Genomic DNA, 19,666 nt, shown 5'->3' on the forward strand with positions numbered 1-19,666 from the left:
GGTCTCGATCTCCTGACCTCGTGATCCGCCCGCCTCGGCCTCCCAAAGTGCTGGGATTATAGGCGTGAGCCACCGCGCCCGGCCGAACACGTTTCATCTGGATAGGACTGTTTCCTTTTCCAAGATATTTTAGCAACCATTATTCGATGCTCTGATCTCTGCTATAAGTCAGGTAGAGCAGAAGTTACTATTCCAGGCTTCACACATAAGGAGACCAAGTCATGAAATTAAAGCAACATCCCCATCATTGCCTGGCAAGTCATCCTTCTAAACACTGTCATAGAGGAATGTTTTCTAGCTGAGTGCTGATGTGCTGTGATATACCACGTGGTATCTTAGCCTTAGAGGTGGACAGCCCCGGGCCCCCATGTGATCCTAACCACCCTCTAGCTGTGAGCCCTTGAGTGTGTCACGGTGTCTTTAGCCTCAGTCTCCTCCTCTGTAACGTGGGTGGATAAAACCACCTCACAAGGTTGTCATGAGGCTTAAATGAGAAATGTGAAGTGCCACCAAGTGTCTGGCACACAGCAAGCCCCAGGGGTGGGCAGAGGCAGATAGAAACATGTGGCTCTAACAGCATCTGTCTTCCAGGGAAGACAGAACACAGCTTTGGGAGTGAGCAGATGGAGAGGAATTGCCCGTCTCCTATATCCCTCTTCAGGGTTCAGACCCCAGCGAAGAGGTGTCTGGTCCTCCCAGGGCTGGGATGGCCTAGGATGGGGTGGCCTGTGAGCCCAGTGGTGGGCCTCAGAGCGCCGGCCCCTTTGCTTCGACTTCCGCATCCCCCTGACTGAGGGACGCCTTTCGAGAGTACCCTACAAAGGCCTCTGCCAGGCCACAGTGGGAAGGAGGGGGCCCTGTGGTTAACATGAAAGGGACAGTGTCCTCTGAGGTCATTTCAGGAACCCATTTCTCAGCAGGAGAGCCAAGGGGAGGGACGACTCTCAGGACCCAGGCATTCCAGGCCTGCCACCCTCAGCACCCCTCATTTCTAGGCCTAGAGGAGCTGGGTGTGGCTCTGAGTGACCAACCTGGGCGACCACTCGGCCTTACAGCCACAGAGAACAGCTGTTTTCAGAGTCCAAAGAGAAACAGCTCGAGAGAGGTCTGAGTGTCGGACATTCTGGGTTGTGGTTTGGGGATGTTATAGAGATACACTGTGGCCCTTGGGGTGCAGTGGGCACTGCCAAGTTGCTGTGCTGCAGTGGAGGGAGAGTCCTAGCCAGGTGGCAGCAAGTGAACCAAGGGTTGTGCTGGCAGAGCAGCTGGCAGAGAGCCAGGCAGCCCAAGGAGCCAGAGGCCGGGGCCAGAGTGGACAAGCCCTGGCACATCCGCTGCCAGTGAGGGTGTGGGGGTGCCTGGGGGTGTGCAGCCAGGGCCATGGCTCCCCTGAGCCACTCTCTGGGCAGGAGCACACCCTGTGCCTCACCCCAGACTTGAGCAGAGGGGCCTCGTTTCCCTTGGGCAGTCAGTTACTTGCTGACTGGGCATTTCCTGGCAGTGAGTCTTGGTGGGGGCAGGTGAGGCTCATTGGCTTGTTCCATCTCCAAACTTTCAGTGTCCTGGCCTTTTGTCAGGGCAACTTCCTTTTGTGACCACCCCTGGCAGAGAGGCACTCCGGCCACCTTTGGAGACCTCCAGCAGCCCCACAGGTCAGTGCTGGGTCGCCTTGTAGGGGCCCTGGCACAGCCAGCAGGCCAGTCCAGAGACCTGCATTGTTCAGTCCCCCGACTCCCTGCAATGGATGCCTTTGTAATTTAAATCAATAGACATTTTACTGTGAAGCATTGTTTGTTTTTTAAAAAAAATATTTGGAGATCAAATGAGAGCAGCCTTTCCAGTTACTGAACGAAAATAGTGGCAGCCTGTGTTTACCTTCCTGTTCCCTTTCAGAGAACAAAGATCCATTAAATTTTTTTGACCCTGTGTGGGTGCCAAACCAACCCTGGTTCCTGGCACCTCGTGGTCATTGTAAGGTGCACCCTGGGGTGAGAGGCCACCCAGAAACTTTCACTCCCCTGCCCCCGCTGGGGTCTCACTGTGTTGCCCAGGCTGGTCTCAAACTCCGGGCCTTGAGCAAACCTCCCTCCTCAGCCTCCCAAGAAGCTAGGATTACAGGCACCAGCAACTTTTATTAAATATTTACTTTTTATTATTTAGAGCATATTTCAACAGAGAGCTTTATGTGTTCTGCCTCCATAAAGCTTGTTTTCTTTTATAAATTTTTTCTTTTATTTTGTCTTTAATACTTTCCTATTGAAGTAAAAGCTTGTTTTAAGAAAACAAGTTCTTAAAACTTGTTCTGGGCAAGGCACGGTGACTCACACCTGTAATCCCAGCACTTTGGGAGGCCAAGGTAGGCGGATCACCTGAGGTTGGGAGTTCAAGAGCAGCCTGGCTAACATGGTGAAACCCCATCCCTTCTAAAAATACAAAAATTAGGCCGGGCACAGTGGCTCACGCCTGTAATCCCAGCACTTTGGGAGGCCGAGGTGGGTGGATTACGAGGTCAAGAGATCGAGACCAGCCTGCCCAACATGGTGAAACCCCATCTCTACTAAAAATACAGAAATTTGGCCAGGCACAGTGGCTCACGCCTGTAATCCCAGCACTTTGGAAGGCCGAGGAGAGTGGATCACGAGGTCGGGAGATCGAGACCATCCTGGCTAACACGGTGAAACCCCGTCTCTACTAAAAATACAAAAAATTCTCCGGGCATGGTGGCAGGCGCCTGTAGTCCCAGCTACTCCGGAGGCTGAGGCAGGAGAATGGCGTGAGCCCGGGAGGCGGAGCTTGCAGCGAGCGGAGATCGCAACGCTGCACTCCAGCCTGGGTGACAGAGCGAGACTCCGTCTCAAAAAAAAAAAAAAAATACAAAAATTAGCTGGGCATGGTGGCATGTGCCTGTAGTTCTAGCTACTCCGGAGGCTGAGGCAGGAGTATCGCTTGAACCTGGGAGGCGGGGGTTGCAGTGTGCCGAGATCACGCCGCTGCGCTCGAGCCTGGAGACAGAGCGAGACTCCGTCTCAAAAAAAAAAAAAAAATTAGCCGGGCGTGGTGGTGGGTGCCTGTAATCCCAGCTACTCAGGAGGCTGAGGCACAAGAATTGCTTGAACCTGGGAGGGGGAAGTTGCAGTGGCCGAGATCACACCACTGCACTCCAGCCTGGGCAATAGAATGAGATTCTGTTTCAAAACCAAAAAAAAAGCAAAAAAAGAAACTATTCTGCGTGGTGGCTCACCCCTATAATCCAGCACTTTGGGAGGCTGAGGAGGACTTATCGCTTGAGCTCAGGAGTTCCAGACCAGCCTGGGCAACGTGGCAAAACCGTGTCTCTACAAAAAATACAAAAATTAGCCAGGCGTGGTGGTGCACGCCTGTAGTCCCAGCTACTCCGGAGGCTAAGGTGGGAGGATGACTTGAGCCCAGGAGGCAGAGGTTGCAGTGATCTGAGATCGTGCCACTACACTCCAGCCTGGGCAATAGAGCCAGGCCTTGTATCACAAAAAAAAAAAAAAGGAGGGAGGGAGGGAAGGAAGGAAGGAAGGAAGGAAACAAACAAACAAACAATCAGTTCTGTGTTCCTTATCTTGATTTCCAAATTTGAAATGCTTCTGGTGAGGTAAGCTGCTTTCTGGGGGTGTTTCTAGCCCAGGAGCCCTGCGGCCCTTCTTACAGGCACTCTCTTTCACTGTAGCTGAAGGCTTGAGTGGGAAGCGCATGTAAGTGCCCGCAGCCACCCTGACCTGGCACAGCAGCAGCCCCTGTGGTCACACCCATGGGACAGGGTCATTGGAGCTGGGGGGCTGCCATCAACTGGGCACTGCCTCAGGCAGGCGTGAGGCACTCAGACACCAGATGACAGAGCGGAGGCCGCTGTGTGAGAGCCAGGATACAACAAAAAGCTTAAAACCCAGCTTCCCCCTCAGCATGTTTCCTTCCAGAAAGCCAGTTCTGATTGTTTGAATGAGAACACGTCTGCATGGGAGTGCAGACACCTGCACCCCTTCCTTGTGTGCATCGTGGGGTCAAGTGGTAGGTTGTTTGTGGGGTCCCTTGACCACTGTCTCCTTTTCTCCTTGCTCCGGCCCAGGGTCTAGGAGTGTGGCCTCGAAAGCACTGCCCTCAGTCTGCGGCAGTCTAGTATAGTTATTGCCACGTGTGCTTGTCAGACAGTATAACTGTGCAGTGGCATTGCCAACAGAGATTCAGTTAAAAAACCAGAGTGGCATGTATTTAGCAAATTGGCATCTGTGACACCTGTCTGAGAAGTAGCCATTGGAGCAATTTTTGTTGTTAAACTGGTTGTTTGGCTAGGCACAGTGATAGACACCTGTAATCCCAACACTTTGGGAGGCCAAAGTAGGAGGATTACTTGAGCCCAGGAGTTCCAGACCAGCCTGGACAACATAGTGGGACCCCCATCTCTACAAAAAATTTAAAAAATAAAAAAATTAGCTAGGTGCGATGGCTAACGCCTGTAGTCCCAATTACTCGGGAGGCTAAGGCAGGAGGATCACTTGAGCCCGAAAGATTGAGGCTGCAGTCAGCCGTGATCACACCACTGTACTCCAGCCTGGGCGACAAAGTGAGTCCCTGTCTCAAACAAACAAACAGTGCCCAAACTTGTTCTTATAATCTTGGAAATACTTTTTCTCTTCATTTGTCTACACGAAGCAGAGAAATTAAAACATGGTATTCTATTAAAAATTCTTATTTTGGGCCAGGCGCAGTGGCTCTCGCCTGTAACCCCAGCACTTTGGGAGGCTGAGGCAGGTGGATCACAAGGTCAGGAGATTGAGACCATCCTGGCTAACACAGTGAAACCCCGTCTCTACTAAAAAATACAAAAAAAAAAAAAAAAAAAAAATTAGCCAGGCATGGTGGTGGGCACCTGTAGTCCCAGCTACTCGGGAGGCTGAGGCAGGAGAATGGCGTGAACCTGGGAGGTGGAGCTTGCAGTGAGCTAAGATCGCGCCACTGCATTCCAGTCTGGTCGACAGAGTGAGACTGTCTCAAAAAAAAAAAAAAAAAAATTCTTATTTTGAGGAGCCTGGGAGTTGTCCTGGAACCTTCCACCTCCCTCGTCACACCATAGACCCATATGATCGGAGTCTCTCCTGGGTGACTCCAGACCTGAAGCGTGGCTGCAACCCCCTGCTTGGTCCTCCTGCCTCCAGTCTTGGCTTGCTCACCCCTCTCCTCACTCCTCCCACAGGGATCTTTCAAAACACAGTCATCCATGCTGAAAATCCTGCCCTCAGCTTGAAGCACAGCTCCCCACCCAATGCCCACCTCCAGGACCATGGTTCCCATTGGCCTTTCCAGCCTCATTTCTCATGATTCACTGTTGTGGCTCACTCCAGCTGTGTTGAGCCTGTGGAGCCCCCAGCCCAGAATGCTCTTCTTCTCCATTCCCCCAGACAGCCCCCCAGACTGTATTTACCCGGGGGCCCCCTGCACCACTCTTGTGCCTTACACTGAGGGCAAGACCGTGCGAAGACCGTCTCCCCCAGTGGACCGTCAGTTCTCATTTCTGTGTCCTTGGCACCAACAGAGCCTGGCAGAGGAAGCCCTCTGCAGGTATTTGAGGATGAATGGGTGGAGGGGTGTGAATGACCCCAGGAGCTTGCTGAGCCTGAGCACCTGCCCACCGGTCAACATTAGGCTGGAACACACCTCCCCCTACCTCCCATGTCCCATGGCCAGTGCCAGGCTGCAGTGGCGATGTGTTCTGCCTCCAGCCCAAGCCTTAAGAGCTGCGTGCATGTTGCCATGTTTCTTTCCCTGTCATAGTAGGCAAGGAAGCTGGAATTAAGAGGTGGCCCCATGGGCTTGGACCGCAAGTGACTGTGATGCACAGAACCCCCTGCCCACCTGCACTGGGCACAGCGAACATCAGTTGTGGGTGGTTGTCAGCTCAGAGTCACCTGGCCTGTCCTGACTCATCCAGGGCATTTGCCCCAACCACAGACCACTGTGTAGCTCAGTGTCCCCTCTGTCTCAGAGAGGGGAGCCGCTGTCTTCTTCCTAGCTGCTGAAGCAGAAACTTGGGAAACGTCCTTAATCTGCCTGCCTCCCAGCCTGCCTTGGCCAGTCAGTCAGTGTGCCTCTTGACACCTGCCTCCTGAGGACGCTCAGCCTGTTCCCTCCCGATCCCCACTGCCGCCTGCTCAGGCTCAGCCATCTCCCAGCTGTCCACCTGAGTTTGCTCTGTGTCCCCTCCAGATGACACAGGTCACACTTTAGTGATGTTACCAGTTAATTGTCTGCTTTTCCCAGTAGGTGGTGAGCTGTGGAAAAGCAGGTCTGTGGCGGTGTCCTCAGTACACACTGTGGGTGTTCTGGGAACAGATAGGGAGGAGAGATTCCCTGGGTCAAGGATGCTCTTCCTGAGCAGGTGGCTGGAGCTGTCATTTCCTGGAGCTCATTGTGTAACCGGAGCACACTAGGGCTGTCTTTGACCATGGCCACCTGGCCCCTCCAGCCTGCCCAGGCAGCCCTCAGAGGAGACACAGCACCCCAGTCCCGTCACTGTGTTGGAATTCCACTCTGTGGAATTGGTGAAGGCCTGCAAGATTTTACACAGTCAGCTGGAGGTGGAGATGGGAGGACCCGCATCTGTGGTGGGCATGGGAACAGTGCTGTGGGCAAATGCAGTGTCTCTTCCAAGGGGCACATTGCAGGGTAACTTGTCAGTTCTGTTTTGTTCTCAGAGAGGGACTTGACCAAGGCTTTCTGTTTTGTTTTTGTTTTTGAGATGGGGTCTCGCTCTGTCACCCAGGCTGGAGTAGGGTGGCACAATCTTGGCTCACTGCAACCTCCACCTCCCAGGTTCAAGTGATTCTCCTGCCTCAGCCTCCCGAGTAGCTAGGGTTACAGGTGTGTGCCACCATGCCCAGCTAATTTTTTTTTGTTTTTTTTGTTTTTTTTGTTTTTTTGAGACAGAGTCTCACTCTGTCGCCCAGGCTGGAGTGCAGTGGCGCGATCTCGGCTCACTGCAAGCTCCGCCTCCCGGGTTTGCACCATTCTCCTGCCTCAGCCTCCTGAGTAGCTGGGACTACAGGCGCCCGCCACCACGTCCGGCTGATTTTTTGTATTTTTAGTAGAGATAGGGTTTCACCATGTTGGCCAGGATGGTCTTGAACTCCTGACCTTAAGTGATCCTCCCACCTCAGCTTCCCAAAGTGCTGGGATTACAGCCGTGAGCCACTGCGTCTGGTGGGTTTCTGTTTTGTAAGGAGCATGTGGGGCTTAGGGAGTAGCTGGGCGTGGCTACTCCTGCGTTGAGCTCACTGAGCCCCTCCAGCGTCTTATTACAATTGTGACACAGAAGTTTATGAACCCCTGATTGTCAGCTCTAGGAGTGTGGTCAGACCTCCTTTATGTGTGATAACCCTGATGAACTTCACCCACATTGGTAGCAATTATGGTGATGTTTACGTCAGGGCAACCAAAACTTAAGCAACAGTAACCCGCTAACACCGGCCCTAGCAAAGAGGGTGGAAATGTGAACTTCTGTACCTGGGAAGACTGGCAGTGGAGCTTGGCTTCTAAGTCACAGTCAGACAGCATCAGTGATGCATCCATTTGGCTCACCTCCTTGGGGGAGGTAACAAGCTTCCTCCATACCCCAAGCGACTGGGAGAGGCAGTCGTAGTCACAGATGGCTGCTGCTTTGCTTTGTCCCTGCCAATAACCCCAGAGCAAGCAAATGGCTCCCCTCATTTGAGGATACATGAATCCCAGGGAGGGCTCGGATTGGTCAGGCCTGGGTCATGTGCCCATGCCTGTGGACAGGGTAGAAGGGAGAGGTGGTTCCCGGAGGAGGGGAGGAGCACTGTTACCAAAAGAGGGAGGAGGTGACGCAAAACAGGCCATCCGTGTTGGCCCATCTGCCTTTTGCTGGGTACTTACCTGCCAGGGCTATGTTAAGCACCTTTAGGAAATGGGCCCAGAGAGAGCAAGGAACTTCTCTAGAGGCACACAGCCTAGCAGTGACAGTGCCAGGATTTGAACTCATAGTGGTGTTAAGTCCCCCATACTACATTTTCTGTCACGTGGATTCTCTCGTGGATCATGGCAGGGCTGCCACTTCAGCCCGAGTCTCCATCCCACTGCTGGGCCCCTTGTGAGGCAGCAGGAGGGGAGGGATCTGGGTTCTCTGGAGCCGTTGAGCACTCCGGGCACTGGGTTTGCCACAGCCGTGGCCAGGGCAGTGATGAGCCAGCGTCTGCTGTGTGTGTGCAGGGAACTACAGCCTGTCCAGCGTGCTGCCCAACGCCCCCGACATGGCGCAGTTCAAACAGGGAGTGAGGTCCGTTGCTGGAAAACTCTCCGTCTTTGCTAATGGAGTCGTGACTTCAATTCAGGTCAGTGGAATGGGGCAGTGCTCACTGGCTATGACGACAGGTTCAGCAGTTTATAAATGAGACCTGCTTCAATCTTCAACTGCTGGAAAATTCAATTATATATTATTGGATTGATATGTTTGGTACACTATAACCCAGGACATTATGAAAACCAGAAGTTATAATTTTCTATTTAATATTTTCTAATGTGTGACTCCAGGGGAATTGTTAGAGGAATTGTCATGACCATTGTCCAGTTTTTTTCCTAGATTGGAACAGAGAAGTATTAAGAAGAAAATTGAAATTATCTGTAATGCTACATCACAGGGATAACCTCTGTTAATATTTTGGTATATTTTTAGCTCTAGATTTCTAAGGATATTTTTCTATACATAGATAAAAAAGATATACATATCTTTTTAAAATTAAAAAGGGATTATATTAGAGGGTTTTATATCTTGCTTTTTCTCTGTGATGCTAGGAGCATTTCCTTGTAATGAAAAGTTTTCCTAAAATCATATTCTATTGAGTGAAAACATAAGCCAAGGATGGCGCATACTTGCGCCTAAGAGTCGAGGCCATCTCTGACGATGTGAATGGCTCGTTTCTTTGCACCTTCTTGTTGATGTCAGGCTATTGAAGGATTCTGTTAATGTAAAACGCTGCTAAAGGAAGTAGGACTGAAACTGTGTGGACTCTGGTGCCTCTAAAGGAGGTTCCTGACCCCCAGGCAGACGCTGCTCTGGCTGCAGGTTAAGGAGGGCATGGAGGTGCCTCCCATTCTGGAGAGTTCCCTTAGCCCCAGGACTCTGGATGTAGCCGTTTTCATGCTGTGAATAGCACAGTCTTCCCTTTCATTTGGCGCTGAAGTTAAAATGCATAGAGTTCTTTCATGTCCCTTAGGTCAGCTAAGCCCACATCAGTGTCCAAATAGGTGCATCTCTATTTTATAGATGGTCATCCCCATTTTAGAGATGACTCCCTTTTATATCCCCATTTTACAGGTGAAGGAATTGAGGCACAGAAGGTTAGGTCACTTCTGCAAGATGACCAGCTGAACCAAAATTTCAGGGCTTCAAACACCAAATGTGTTCCTCTGTCCTCCCTATCCCACTTGCTTCCCAGAGGGCTTGCCAAGTAGCCTCTGGCCCACTGAGCATCCTTCCGCCCACTTTGCTTCCTGCCTCCTGATCCCAGGACTGGCCGTGGATGCCAGAGGCAGGATGTGAATCCTGTTGGCTTCTGAAGCCCACACCTGCCTTCAGCCTTGAAGCTGCGGCAATGGCTGCTTCCAGATGAGCATACTCTCTGGGTGCAGTGTCCATGTCACATGCCTGACACAGGCTGCAGTGTCAATTTTGGTGATGCTGAATATTCAGGGCGCGGGAGTCAGGGATCGCTGCTGAATGGTCGTAAACTTGCATTTTGGTTCTCTCTTCAGGATCGCTACGGTTCTTAATACTGAAGTCATGATGTGTATTTCCTGGAGAAATTCCTCTTTAAATGGACAAGTGACCACATCTCAGGCGGCAGTGAAGACCAGACAGTTTTGCAGATTGTTTTGCTACTTTTTCATATAGTATATGTTTCTGATTTTTAATTTCTTCTGAGAAATTCTGAGTTCTAATGTAATAGGAGCTTTACTGTGATTTGTTTCGCGTTCCCTCCTGTCACACCCTCCTTTTGGCGTCTCCGTGTATATCCTTGCTTTATTTTCTTGGAAACTTTGGTTTCAACACTGAGGGCCTGGAGACATGGGCTCCTCCTGCTCCTGAACCAGGAGCCTTCGTGTGGGGGAGGAGGAGAGGTCTCCATGTGACACATGGGCTCAGGGCTGCCAGAATCAGCGGATGCGGGATGGGCCTGCAGAAACAACACTCACCACACACACTTCCTTCAAAAGACCAAAAGTGACTGGTGTCTCATGTGACAGATTGCTTCATTTGTTTCGTTTCTACATAGTAAGGTGACTGCCAAAAAAATTTGAAGTCATCTGTCTCTTTGTAAATTATTTTATATGACCTATAAATTTAAAAATATTTTTCAGTGAGTGCTTTTAACAAACTTAAGCTTCTGCCCTGCCAAGGGAATTAATGTTATCTTGTGAAAGGTGTTGCTGTTTGAATTGATGAGAAATGGAAGATGAGAACTCCCTAAGGGTTCTCATAATAAATCATCTCATCATAAATCAATATGGTATACAGAGTTAAAATGGAATGAGGTAAGAAGATACAGTACAGAAAATAGTTCCGTGTATGGGAGAACAGTCATTGTAATTGGGTAGTTTTGTTAATATTTTTAAACCTTGCTTTTCAAAAATTACAGAATGTGTATAAACGAATAAAGAAAAATAACTTAGCTGTGTTTTAGACAGCGTTAGAATATATTAGAATATATTAGAATATACTGTTCAGCACAGTAAAATATATTTGAAATTTGATAAGCCAAAACTGTGGTTTTGAATGAATATTTTGTGAATCTTTCTTAAAGGCTCAAATTTGTAGACTTCTAAATAGAATAAACACTTGCAGCAGATGGCGTTGCCTACATTTTTCCCTGAAAGCTTTTGTAATAAGTCATTGTAAGTCGAGGTTTTTGGTGTAACATTGATGGACATTTGAATTGTGGTAACTGTAGATGGGCGTGGATTTAATGTGCGTGTGGGGCCTGCTGTGCAGTTGTGATGAATTGGGATGTTGCTCGTAGCACAGGAGCAAGGTGGGGTGTCCTGGTTGAAAATGAGGATGTTGGGCCAGGTGCGGCAGCTCACACCTGTAATCCTAGCACCTTGGGAGGCTGGGGCGGGAGGATTGCCTGAACCCAGGAGTTTGAAACCAGCCTGGACAACGTAGCAAGACCCTGCCTCTACCAAAAAAGAAAAAATTCAGCTGGGTGCAGTGGCATGTCCTGTAATTCCAGCTACTCGGGAAGCTGCAGCAGGAGGATCCCTTGAGCCCAGGAGGTCAAGGCTGCGATAAGCTATGATCTCGACACTGCACTGCAGCCTGGATGACAGAGCAAGACCCTGTCTCAAAAAAAAAAAAAAAAAAAAAGGGAGGGAAGGGATTGACTCCCCACTCCCAGAGCCTTAGCTGAAGGTGCCTGTCATGTGCCTTCCATGCCCCTCCCCACTGCCCCTCGGTCTCCCCGCTGCCCCTCAGTCCCCCCATCCCCCTCCTTCCCACCCCAGTCTCCCCCCCTGCCTCTTGATCTCCCCTACCCCGTCTCTTAGTCCTCCCCTTTTCCCCTCAGTCCTCCCATCTTTGACACTCAGTGTCCTCAGGGTCTCAGAATTAGGAATCTGAGATAGAGACATTTGAGCATTCCTTAAAATGCTATTAAGATGGCAAAATGGAAACTGGGGAACTCAGCAGATACCTTCCAGAGCTAGAAAACCCATTTCATCTACTACCGGTGTCTTTAAATAGACGTGAAGACTGGCAGATATGTTGGAAGCACCAGACATTTTGGGAGTCGTTTTTCAGCAAATTGGCGGCTTCACAGGCGGACCAGTGAAGAGTGTATGCAGTAGGCGGTCCCCGTGGGGGCTGGAACAGACAGGGGTTATTGTCGCAGGTAGGAAGTCCCAGGTGTACCATCCAAGCTGGCAGGACTGGAGCTGACTCGCCCTCAGCCGCACTGTCCTTGCCACACCAGCCCTCCCCTCCTGCTTGTCACAGATGGCGTCCTCCCTTCTAGGCCTCTGGGCAAGAACAAGGAGAGGAGAAAGGGCCGACTCCCAGCGAGGGACTTATGCCTTTTTCTCCCCAGCCAGAACTGTGTCCCAGACCCCCCTAGTTGCAAGAGAGTGGCAATGGGGCGTGTTTTCAGCAGGTCCCATGGCTGCCTTGAACAAAATCAGAATCTGTTGGTGAGGAAAGAGGGGGACGGGAGTGGGAATGGCAGCTTGGGGGAGGGACAACTTATTTTAGGACCACAGGGGGAGCAGAGAAGACAGAGCCACCAGCAGAGGGGGTCCTGCGGCTGGGCCTGGACAGGCAGTATGGAAGTGAGTGTCCGAGGTGAGGAGCGTGGCCATGCAGAGGCCCCGGGGTGGGCAGTGGCAGAGGGAGTGAAGGACAGGAGCAGTGGCGAGACTGGTGCCAGGGGTAGGGAGCGAGGGCTGCCCCTTGATGCATTTTCTTGTCCAGGCTTTTCCTGAGCCTGCTGGGAAGGGTGTGGACGGTAGGACAGCCTTGATGCCATGGTTGGGTTTGCAGGCTAGCAGCAGCTGGCACTTGCTGAGCTCTGAGGATGTGCGTGGCACAGGCTGAGCCTGCACATGTAAGAGCACACGCAGTCCTCACACCAGCGCTTAGAGGCAGGCAGGATTGTTGCTCCCACTTCACAGAGGAGGACACTGAGGTTCAGAGAGGCCAAATGAGCCGCCCAAGGCCTCTCAGTCAGGAAGCAAGAGGGTCTGGGCACCCAACCCACTAAACTGCCACACGCTGCCACCCTCCAGGGGCAGTCAGAGGGGAGGCTACATTGGAGAGGAAAGGGGTGAGGGCCAGGAGGACAGCGAGGAGGAGGTGGTGGAGGCCTGCCTTTCTCCTGACACAGGCAGTGAGGCGCTGTTCTGGGAGGGTTCTGGCAGAACGGGTGTCTTTGGGTCTTGGGTGGTGGGCACCTGGGTGCCAGGCCCAAATGGATCCCCATGGCCCCTAGGTGTGCAGAGGCAGAGTGTGTACTGCTCGGAGTGGCAGGCAGAGCCGCTGGACGATGAGCACTGTGATGCCCTGGCCCAGGGATGGCGGCCAGAGGGGGCAGCGAGGAGTCCTGCCCTGCCGGGTGAACCCACCCTGACCACACCCCCACCAACTCTGCACCCCTAGGCATCCTGGGTCTGCCACAGGCCCCTACATCTGGGTCCCCGGAGGTCCCAGGGAGGAGCAGAGGGAGCCTGGCTTTCACTGTCTTCCTAAGGCTGAAGCCCCAGCCCCAGGTTGCCGCTCACCCCAGCCTGGGCCAGCCCAGACACCTGTGCTCCTCTTTGGGTCCCTGGATGTGTAAATAGGCCTCTGGTCACCCTCATTTCCCCTGAGGGGAGGGTTGTGGGAGTGGAGGGGCTGGGCCATGGAACCAGGCTTTGGGGGCGGGACACCCACCTGGTCTTGGAGCTCTGGAGAATCGTCCACCGGCCTCGGTCCCGGCTCTGCCCAAATCCTGAGAGTCGGGGAGCCCCGCCTGGCCCTCCCTGCTGGTCAGCCTGCCGATGCCACCCATCTGACACCACGCTGATGCCACCTGTGTGCCCTCACCAGGTGGTGGGCAGGGGCCTGGGGGCCTCTCCCGCTGGGCAGTGCTCTGCATCCCAGCGTGGGACTGGATGAGCAGAGCCCCCTGGAGCGGCCCGCCTGTGAACACCATCCCTGGTCCCCTGCTGGAACCCCTTGCAACTGCCATGTGCCCCGTCCATCCACCTGGGCTGAGGGGAACTGGTCTCAGGATGGAAAGGGGCCCACCTCTAGCTCCACCCTTGGTCTTAGGCTGCAGGGAGGTAGACAGTCTTCCGGGAGCCCTTATTGCCTGGTACCATGGGTGGGAGGGAGCCTAGGGGATTCCAGGGTCCAGACCCTGACTCCAAAGCCTCAGGGATCAGGAATCCCCTGGCAAGCTGTGGCCACAGCCATGGCCTTGAGCTGGGCATGGCCAAAGAGGGCTGGCTGGGGTCTCTGCCACTCTGACATCGGGCAGTTGACAGGCTACCCAGCCTTGTCCCAGCATCACCTGGCAGCCTGCCACCGAGCCTGAGCCTCTCCCCTGGCTTCCCTGCAGTGCTCAGTGACATGCAGGGAGGGCACTCAGCACCGAAGTGTCCTCTGCACCGATGATACCAGTGTCCCTGTGACGAGGCCCAACAGCCAGCCAGCACAGTCACCTGCACTCTGCCACCCTGTTGGCAGCTCCTGGACACACTGGGCCCTGAAGGCTCAGGCAGCACCTCCTCCAGCCATGAGCTCTTCAATGAGGCTAACTTCATCCCATGCCTCCCGGCCCCACGCCCTTCACCTGCCTCATCACCCGCACCAGCCAGCATGGCAATGCCATTGAGGAGGAGACCCGGGAGCTGGGCCTGCTGGGGCGCGTGTTTGTAGACGACTTCCGCTATGACTACAATTTCATTCATCTCCACGAGGATCTGTGCTATGGGCCCTTCGAGGGGCCTGACGTAGACCTGGCAGGGACGGGATCAGATGCCCCCACTGCGCAGCCGTCCTGCTGCGCTCTCCACTGGCAGCCCCATGCCTGCCACAGGCCACCTGCAGCCGAGGAGGAGGGGGTACCGGGACCCTGGCCCACTGGCCCTTGGCCCAGCCAGACCAGCCACTCCCCACCCCCACCTTCAGAGCAGACCCCTGGGAACCCTGTGGTCAATTTCCTGCCTGAGGAAGACGCCCCCACAGAGGCCCCAGACCTTGGGCTCTCCAGCCCGCCCTGGCCCCGGCCCCTTGCCCTAGGCCTCAGTGACAGCCTCCCTTGCCTAGAGCTCCATGCCTCCTTCCCCAGCCTCAGCTCTCACAGACTTCTTCCCACCATTTGAACTGTAGGCCACAGACTGGTGCAAACGCAGAGGGAGGCCAACCACCATCTGCTAAGTGTGCGACATGCCTAATGCTTTCCACGTATTATCCCATTTAATCCTCAGCACCTCTGCGAGGAAGATGCTAACTTCCTTTTTAAGCTAATGAAACTGAGACTTAGAGATTGCAAAGTAGTTGAATGGTGACCAGTGGAGCCGAGGCCAGGATCCAGTTTGAATCTAAGGAGCCTCTTATACCACTGTCTCTTTCCCTATAACTGGACAGCTCCATGCCTCTATTCAGTATGATGATGTCCAGACCCGGGGCTACCCGCCTCTAAAAGTCAGAGGGCAGGAAGCAAGAAACAGTCACAGGACTGCCCTGGAGGGTGCTGGGGTCACTGTCCCCCACGCTGGAGCTGCCCCTAGCCTCACACCTCCCCCCTACCAGGGGCTGGTACCCACCTTCCAGCCCTGCTTGGATGGGGCAGGGTTACCGTCTCCTTCAGCCCAGCTTCTCCTGCAGCTCCGACTGCGGTGGACTGGCTATCTCCATGTTCTCCTTGTTCTGGACAGAGAGAAGCAATCAGTGGCCACCCACTGCAGCTGGAGACCCCAGAAATTGGTGTCTGCCTTCTGCCTCCCATGGCACCAAGAAGGGTGGAGGCAGGTTAGAGAAAAACCATCCCCCCTCCCCCACAGCCATCGGAGCAGGGCTCTGGCTCACAGATGCCTTCAGAAGTACCATTTCACGTGAGGGCTACAACGCCCTATTTCACAGGTGGGGAAACAAAGACCCAGAGGGCTAGGGAGAAGGGGAGGCTCCCCAGGTGGGGCGGAGCACCAGCTCCTTGAAGCCGCTCTGCAGCTCGGCCAGCTGCTCCTCGAGCTCGTGGTTCTAGGAGAGCGCACAGCTGACGGTGGTGAGCTCGGTCTGCGTGGCCTCCAGGGTTTGCACGCGCGCCTTCACCTGCTCCCCCCAGAGCTCGGCCTTATGCCCAGCTCCTACAGCCTCTCCTCCGCCTCCTGCGTCTTCTCCTGCTCCCACAGCCTCTCATCCTGAGGTGCATGCAGAGAGGAGGAGGTGGAGGGGGACTGTGGGAACAGGTAGAGCAATCATTAGGGCTGGGGGTTGTGTGGGCTGTCTCAGCTGGCAGTGGGGCACCCAGCCCCCGCTGTGGGAGGAGGTTGGAGGGCTGGGCTGCAGGGACACTGGGCCACGGACCCGGAACTCTCACCTCCAGATCCTTCAGGTTAGCAGATGATGCAGGGCCTCCCCTTTGACAAATGTTGACTACGAGACAGGAGATGGCGCCTGAGATGTTCTGTCCCCCGGTGTCTAAGCCCTCTGACTTCCTTTCTTCCCCATCAACTGGCAACATTTTCTTTTCTGCCTAACTTGGACCCTTCGTCCCGTAACCCCTTTGTGCCAGCGTCTCTCATGGTTCTTATCTCCCCACCATCCCTCCCTCCCGAGCAACTCTGATCCGGTGCTTCTGCGGCAGCATAAAATGATGCAAACAGTCACGGGGTCCAACTCCTCCCTGGGAACAGCTTCCAGGGAGAAGGCTCAGGGAAGAGGCGACTTCCTCAACACTGCCCAGCAAATCGGCTGGTCCCAGGATCTCCCCTCTCTCTCGTGAATCCCTGCCTCAGTTTCTGTCATACTTTCCTTCCCCCCGCACCCCCCTCAATTCCTGAGGTACCTCACGAACAAGACTAGTGAGTTGTTGGGAGAGTTGTCGCAGGCTCTCGGTCGATGAGAAAGTCCTGGAGGTGGAGACGCAGGGCTGAGGGGTGCAGGTGGCCATGGGCAGTGGCTTCCCTGACTCCCTTGGCCTAGGGACTGCTGCCCTGATAGGAGACACTTGGTTTCATCCATGAGATGGAGGCCAGTGTCAGCATCATGAATCTGTGTGGGAAGAAACGTATGAGACGGTCATTCAATTTCTGGTAAGAATCACCCAGGACAGGGTGAGCCAAGCTCCCAAGCTCATTCCCACAATCTTCCATCTCCCCAGACCACAAGGAGAAGCCCAGTCTGAACCTTCCACCAGCCGGGTCCCAGGAAGAGCACTTGGCGCTAGGGAACAAGCTTCCTGTGAAAGGAGAGGAGAATCCATAGTAAGTACAGGAGGGCAGTGGGAAGATGGGGAGGAGGCACCCACCTGAGGTGCCGCCATGCTACTGAGACTGGCACCAGGGGAATGGACACTGCCAGGTAACATGGTGTCATCAGATGGCTGCAGAGAAGCAGCATGGTCTTTGGGCATCTGTCATATGACAGAGCAGGGGGTTAGGGGGCCATGCAGGAGAGAAGGTGCCTCAGTGCCATGGACGCAAGCGTTTCTCCTGCCTCAGCCTCCCGAGTAGCTGAGATTACAGGCACCTGCCACCATGCCCGGCTAATTTTTGTATTTTTAGTAGAGACGGGGTTTCGCCATATTATCCAGGCTGGCCTTGAACTCCTGACCTTAGGTGATCTGCTTGCCTTGGCCTCCCAAAGTGCTGGGATTACAGGAGTGAGCCACTGCACTCGGCCTGAGTATGAGTCTTAAGAAAAGGAATCGGACATGGCAGGCAGGATATTCCAGGCAAGGCAAATACCACACTAGAAAAGCTAAAGGGTAGAGAAGCAAGTCAGTCACGGCGTGAGTCCACACCCAGGTTTAACAGGACCAGATCACTGTTATTAAGCTAAGGGTGGGAGAGGCAACAGAGGAAAAGCTGCAAACACAAGCCTAAGCTGTTCCCAGTTGACATCTGAAGCCCAATGAATGTGATCAAAATGAAGCACTTCAGTTTTGTTTGGATTTGCTGCCGCTAGTACACGGTATAAAGGCAGATACTCACATTCATACTATTTTCTGCATTCTTCAGTATCTGTCACTGTGTTTAAGTACTTTTTTTTTTTTTTTGAGATGGAGACTCGCTGTGTCGCCCAGGCTGGAGTGTAGTGGCGTGATCTTGGCTCACCACAAGCTCTGCCTCCCGGGTTCACACCATTCTCCTGCCTCAGCCTACCGAGTAGCTGGGACTACAGGCGCCCGCCACCACGCCTGGCTTGTTTTCTTGTATTTTTAGTAGAGACGAGGTTTTGCCGTGTTAGCTAGGATGGTCTCGATCCTCTGACCTCGTGATCCACCCGCCTCGGCCTCCCAAAGGGCTGGGATTTCAGGTGTGAGCCACCGCGCCCAGCCTGTTTTTGTTTTTTGAGACACAGTCTCACTCTGTCACCCAGACTGGAGTGCAGTGGCGTGATCTTGGCTCACTGCAACTTCTGCCTCCTGGGTTCAAGAGATTCTTGTGCCTCAGCCTCCCAAGTAACTGGAACTACAGGTGTGAGCCACCACAACTGGCTAATTTTTGTATTTTTAGTAGAGACAGGGCTTTGCCATGTTGGTCAGGCTGGTCTTGAACTCCTGACCTCAGGTGATCCACCCGCCTCAGCCTCCGACCTCACCCGGCCATGTTTAAGTGCTTTTAATATACAACTTTTTAAAAAGTCAAGACACACTATGAGAAACTTTTTCCGAAGAAAATGATCCAAGAAGCAGAGTGTGAGTCAATGCATGGAGATAGGCAGTGTAGAAGTGGTTTTCTAGGCTGGGCGCGGCAGCTCATGCCCATAATCCCAGCACTTTGGGAGGCTGAGGCGGGCAGATCATGAGGTCAGGAGATCGAGACCGTCCTGGCTAACATGGTGAAACCCCGTCTCTACTAAAAATACAAAAAATTAGCCGGGCGTGGTTGCAGGCACCTGTAGTCTCAGCTACTCGGGAGGCTGAGGCAAGAGAATGGCGTGAACCTGGGAAGCGGAGCTTGCAGTGAGCTGAGATTGCGCCACTGCACTCCAGCCTGGGCAACAGAGCGAGACTCCAACTCAAAAAAAAAAAAAAAAAAGAAGTCGTTTTCTATTCCCTCCTTCTGCACCAGGGAAAAAGAATATTAATGTGTTTTCACAACAATCTATATGGAGGAGAACAATTTAAATTCCTGTCAAGGATGAATTTGAAATAATCTTTTCATGGACTCTCATTTTTTATTTTCTGGGTTTTTTGTTTTTGTTTTTTGTTTGTTTGTTTGTTTTTGAGACAGTGTCTCACTCTGTCGCCCAAGCTGGAATGGATAGGGGTCACGTCACACTTCTCTAGCTGTAAGGACTCTAGGACAGCAAATATCTGCTCTTTTTGGCTTCCTTATTTGGAGGCAGAACCTGTTTTTTTTTTGCCAAAAGTCATGCAATGGGCTGGGTGCGGTGGTTCACGCCTGTAATCCTAGCACCTTGGGAGGCCGAGGTAGGTGGAGCACCTGAGGTCGGGAGTTCGAGACCAGCCTGACCAACATGGTGAAACCCCGTCTCCACTAAAAATACAAAAATTAGCCAGGAGTGGTGGCGGTGCTTGAACCCAGGAGATGGAGGTTGCAGTGGGCCGAGATCACACCATTGCATTCCAGCCTGGGCAACAGTGAAACTCAGTCTCAAAAAAAAAAAAAAGCGGGGGGGGGGCATGCAATGGAGCCTTCCCCAATGTATTCGTCAGTTCTTGAACTGCTATAAAGAAATACCTGAGACTGGGTAATTTATAAGGAAAAGAGCTTTAATTGGCTCATGGTTCTGCAGGCTGTACACAAAGCATAGTGGCTTCTGCTGCTGGGGAGGCCTCAAGGAGCTTCAAAGCAGAAGGCAGAAGGCAAGTGGGAGCATGAGTCTTCCATGGCAGGCGCAGGACTGAGAGAGAGACAGGAGGTGTTATCCACTTTTAAACAGCCAGATCTTGTGAGATCTCAC

General features: G+C 53.0%; 1 protein-coding gene across 7 annotated transcripts in view; it reads left to right on the top strand.

The window, feature by feature from the left end:
- ARFGAP3 (ADP ribosylation factor GTPase activating protein 3) overlaps positions 1-10,886 on the top strand; it is a 60,195-nt gene extending 49,309 nt beyond the window's left edge. For 5 of the 7 annotated variants that reach the window (XM_055252547.2, XM_055252550.2, XM_063622956.1 and 2 more), the window contains 2 exons: positions 8,251-8,372; positions 9,793-10,886. In XM_055252547.2, the coding sequence (XP_055108522.1) occupies positions 8,251-8,372; positions 9,793-9,810 (140 nt within the window). In that variant the 3' untranslated portion in view covers positions 9,811-10,886. Of the gene's footprint in view, positions 1-2,764; positions 6,865-8,250; positions 8,373-9,792 lie in introns of those variants that run through there. The other 2 variants (XR_010116996.1, XR_010116997.1) reach the window with 2 other exon arrangements.
- The last annotated feature ends 8,780 nt before the right edge of the window (positions 10,887-19,666 follow it).

Source organism: Symphalangus syndactylus, chromosome 18, assembly GCF_028878055.3.
Source record: "Symphalangus syndactylus isolate Jambi chromosome 18, NHGRI_mSymSyn1-v2.1_pri, whole genome shotgun sequence".
In the NCBI taxonomy this organism is placed as follows: Eukaryota; Metazoa; Chordata; class Mammalia; order Primates; family Hylobatidae; genus Symphalangus; species Symphalangus syndactylus.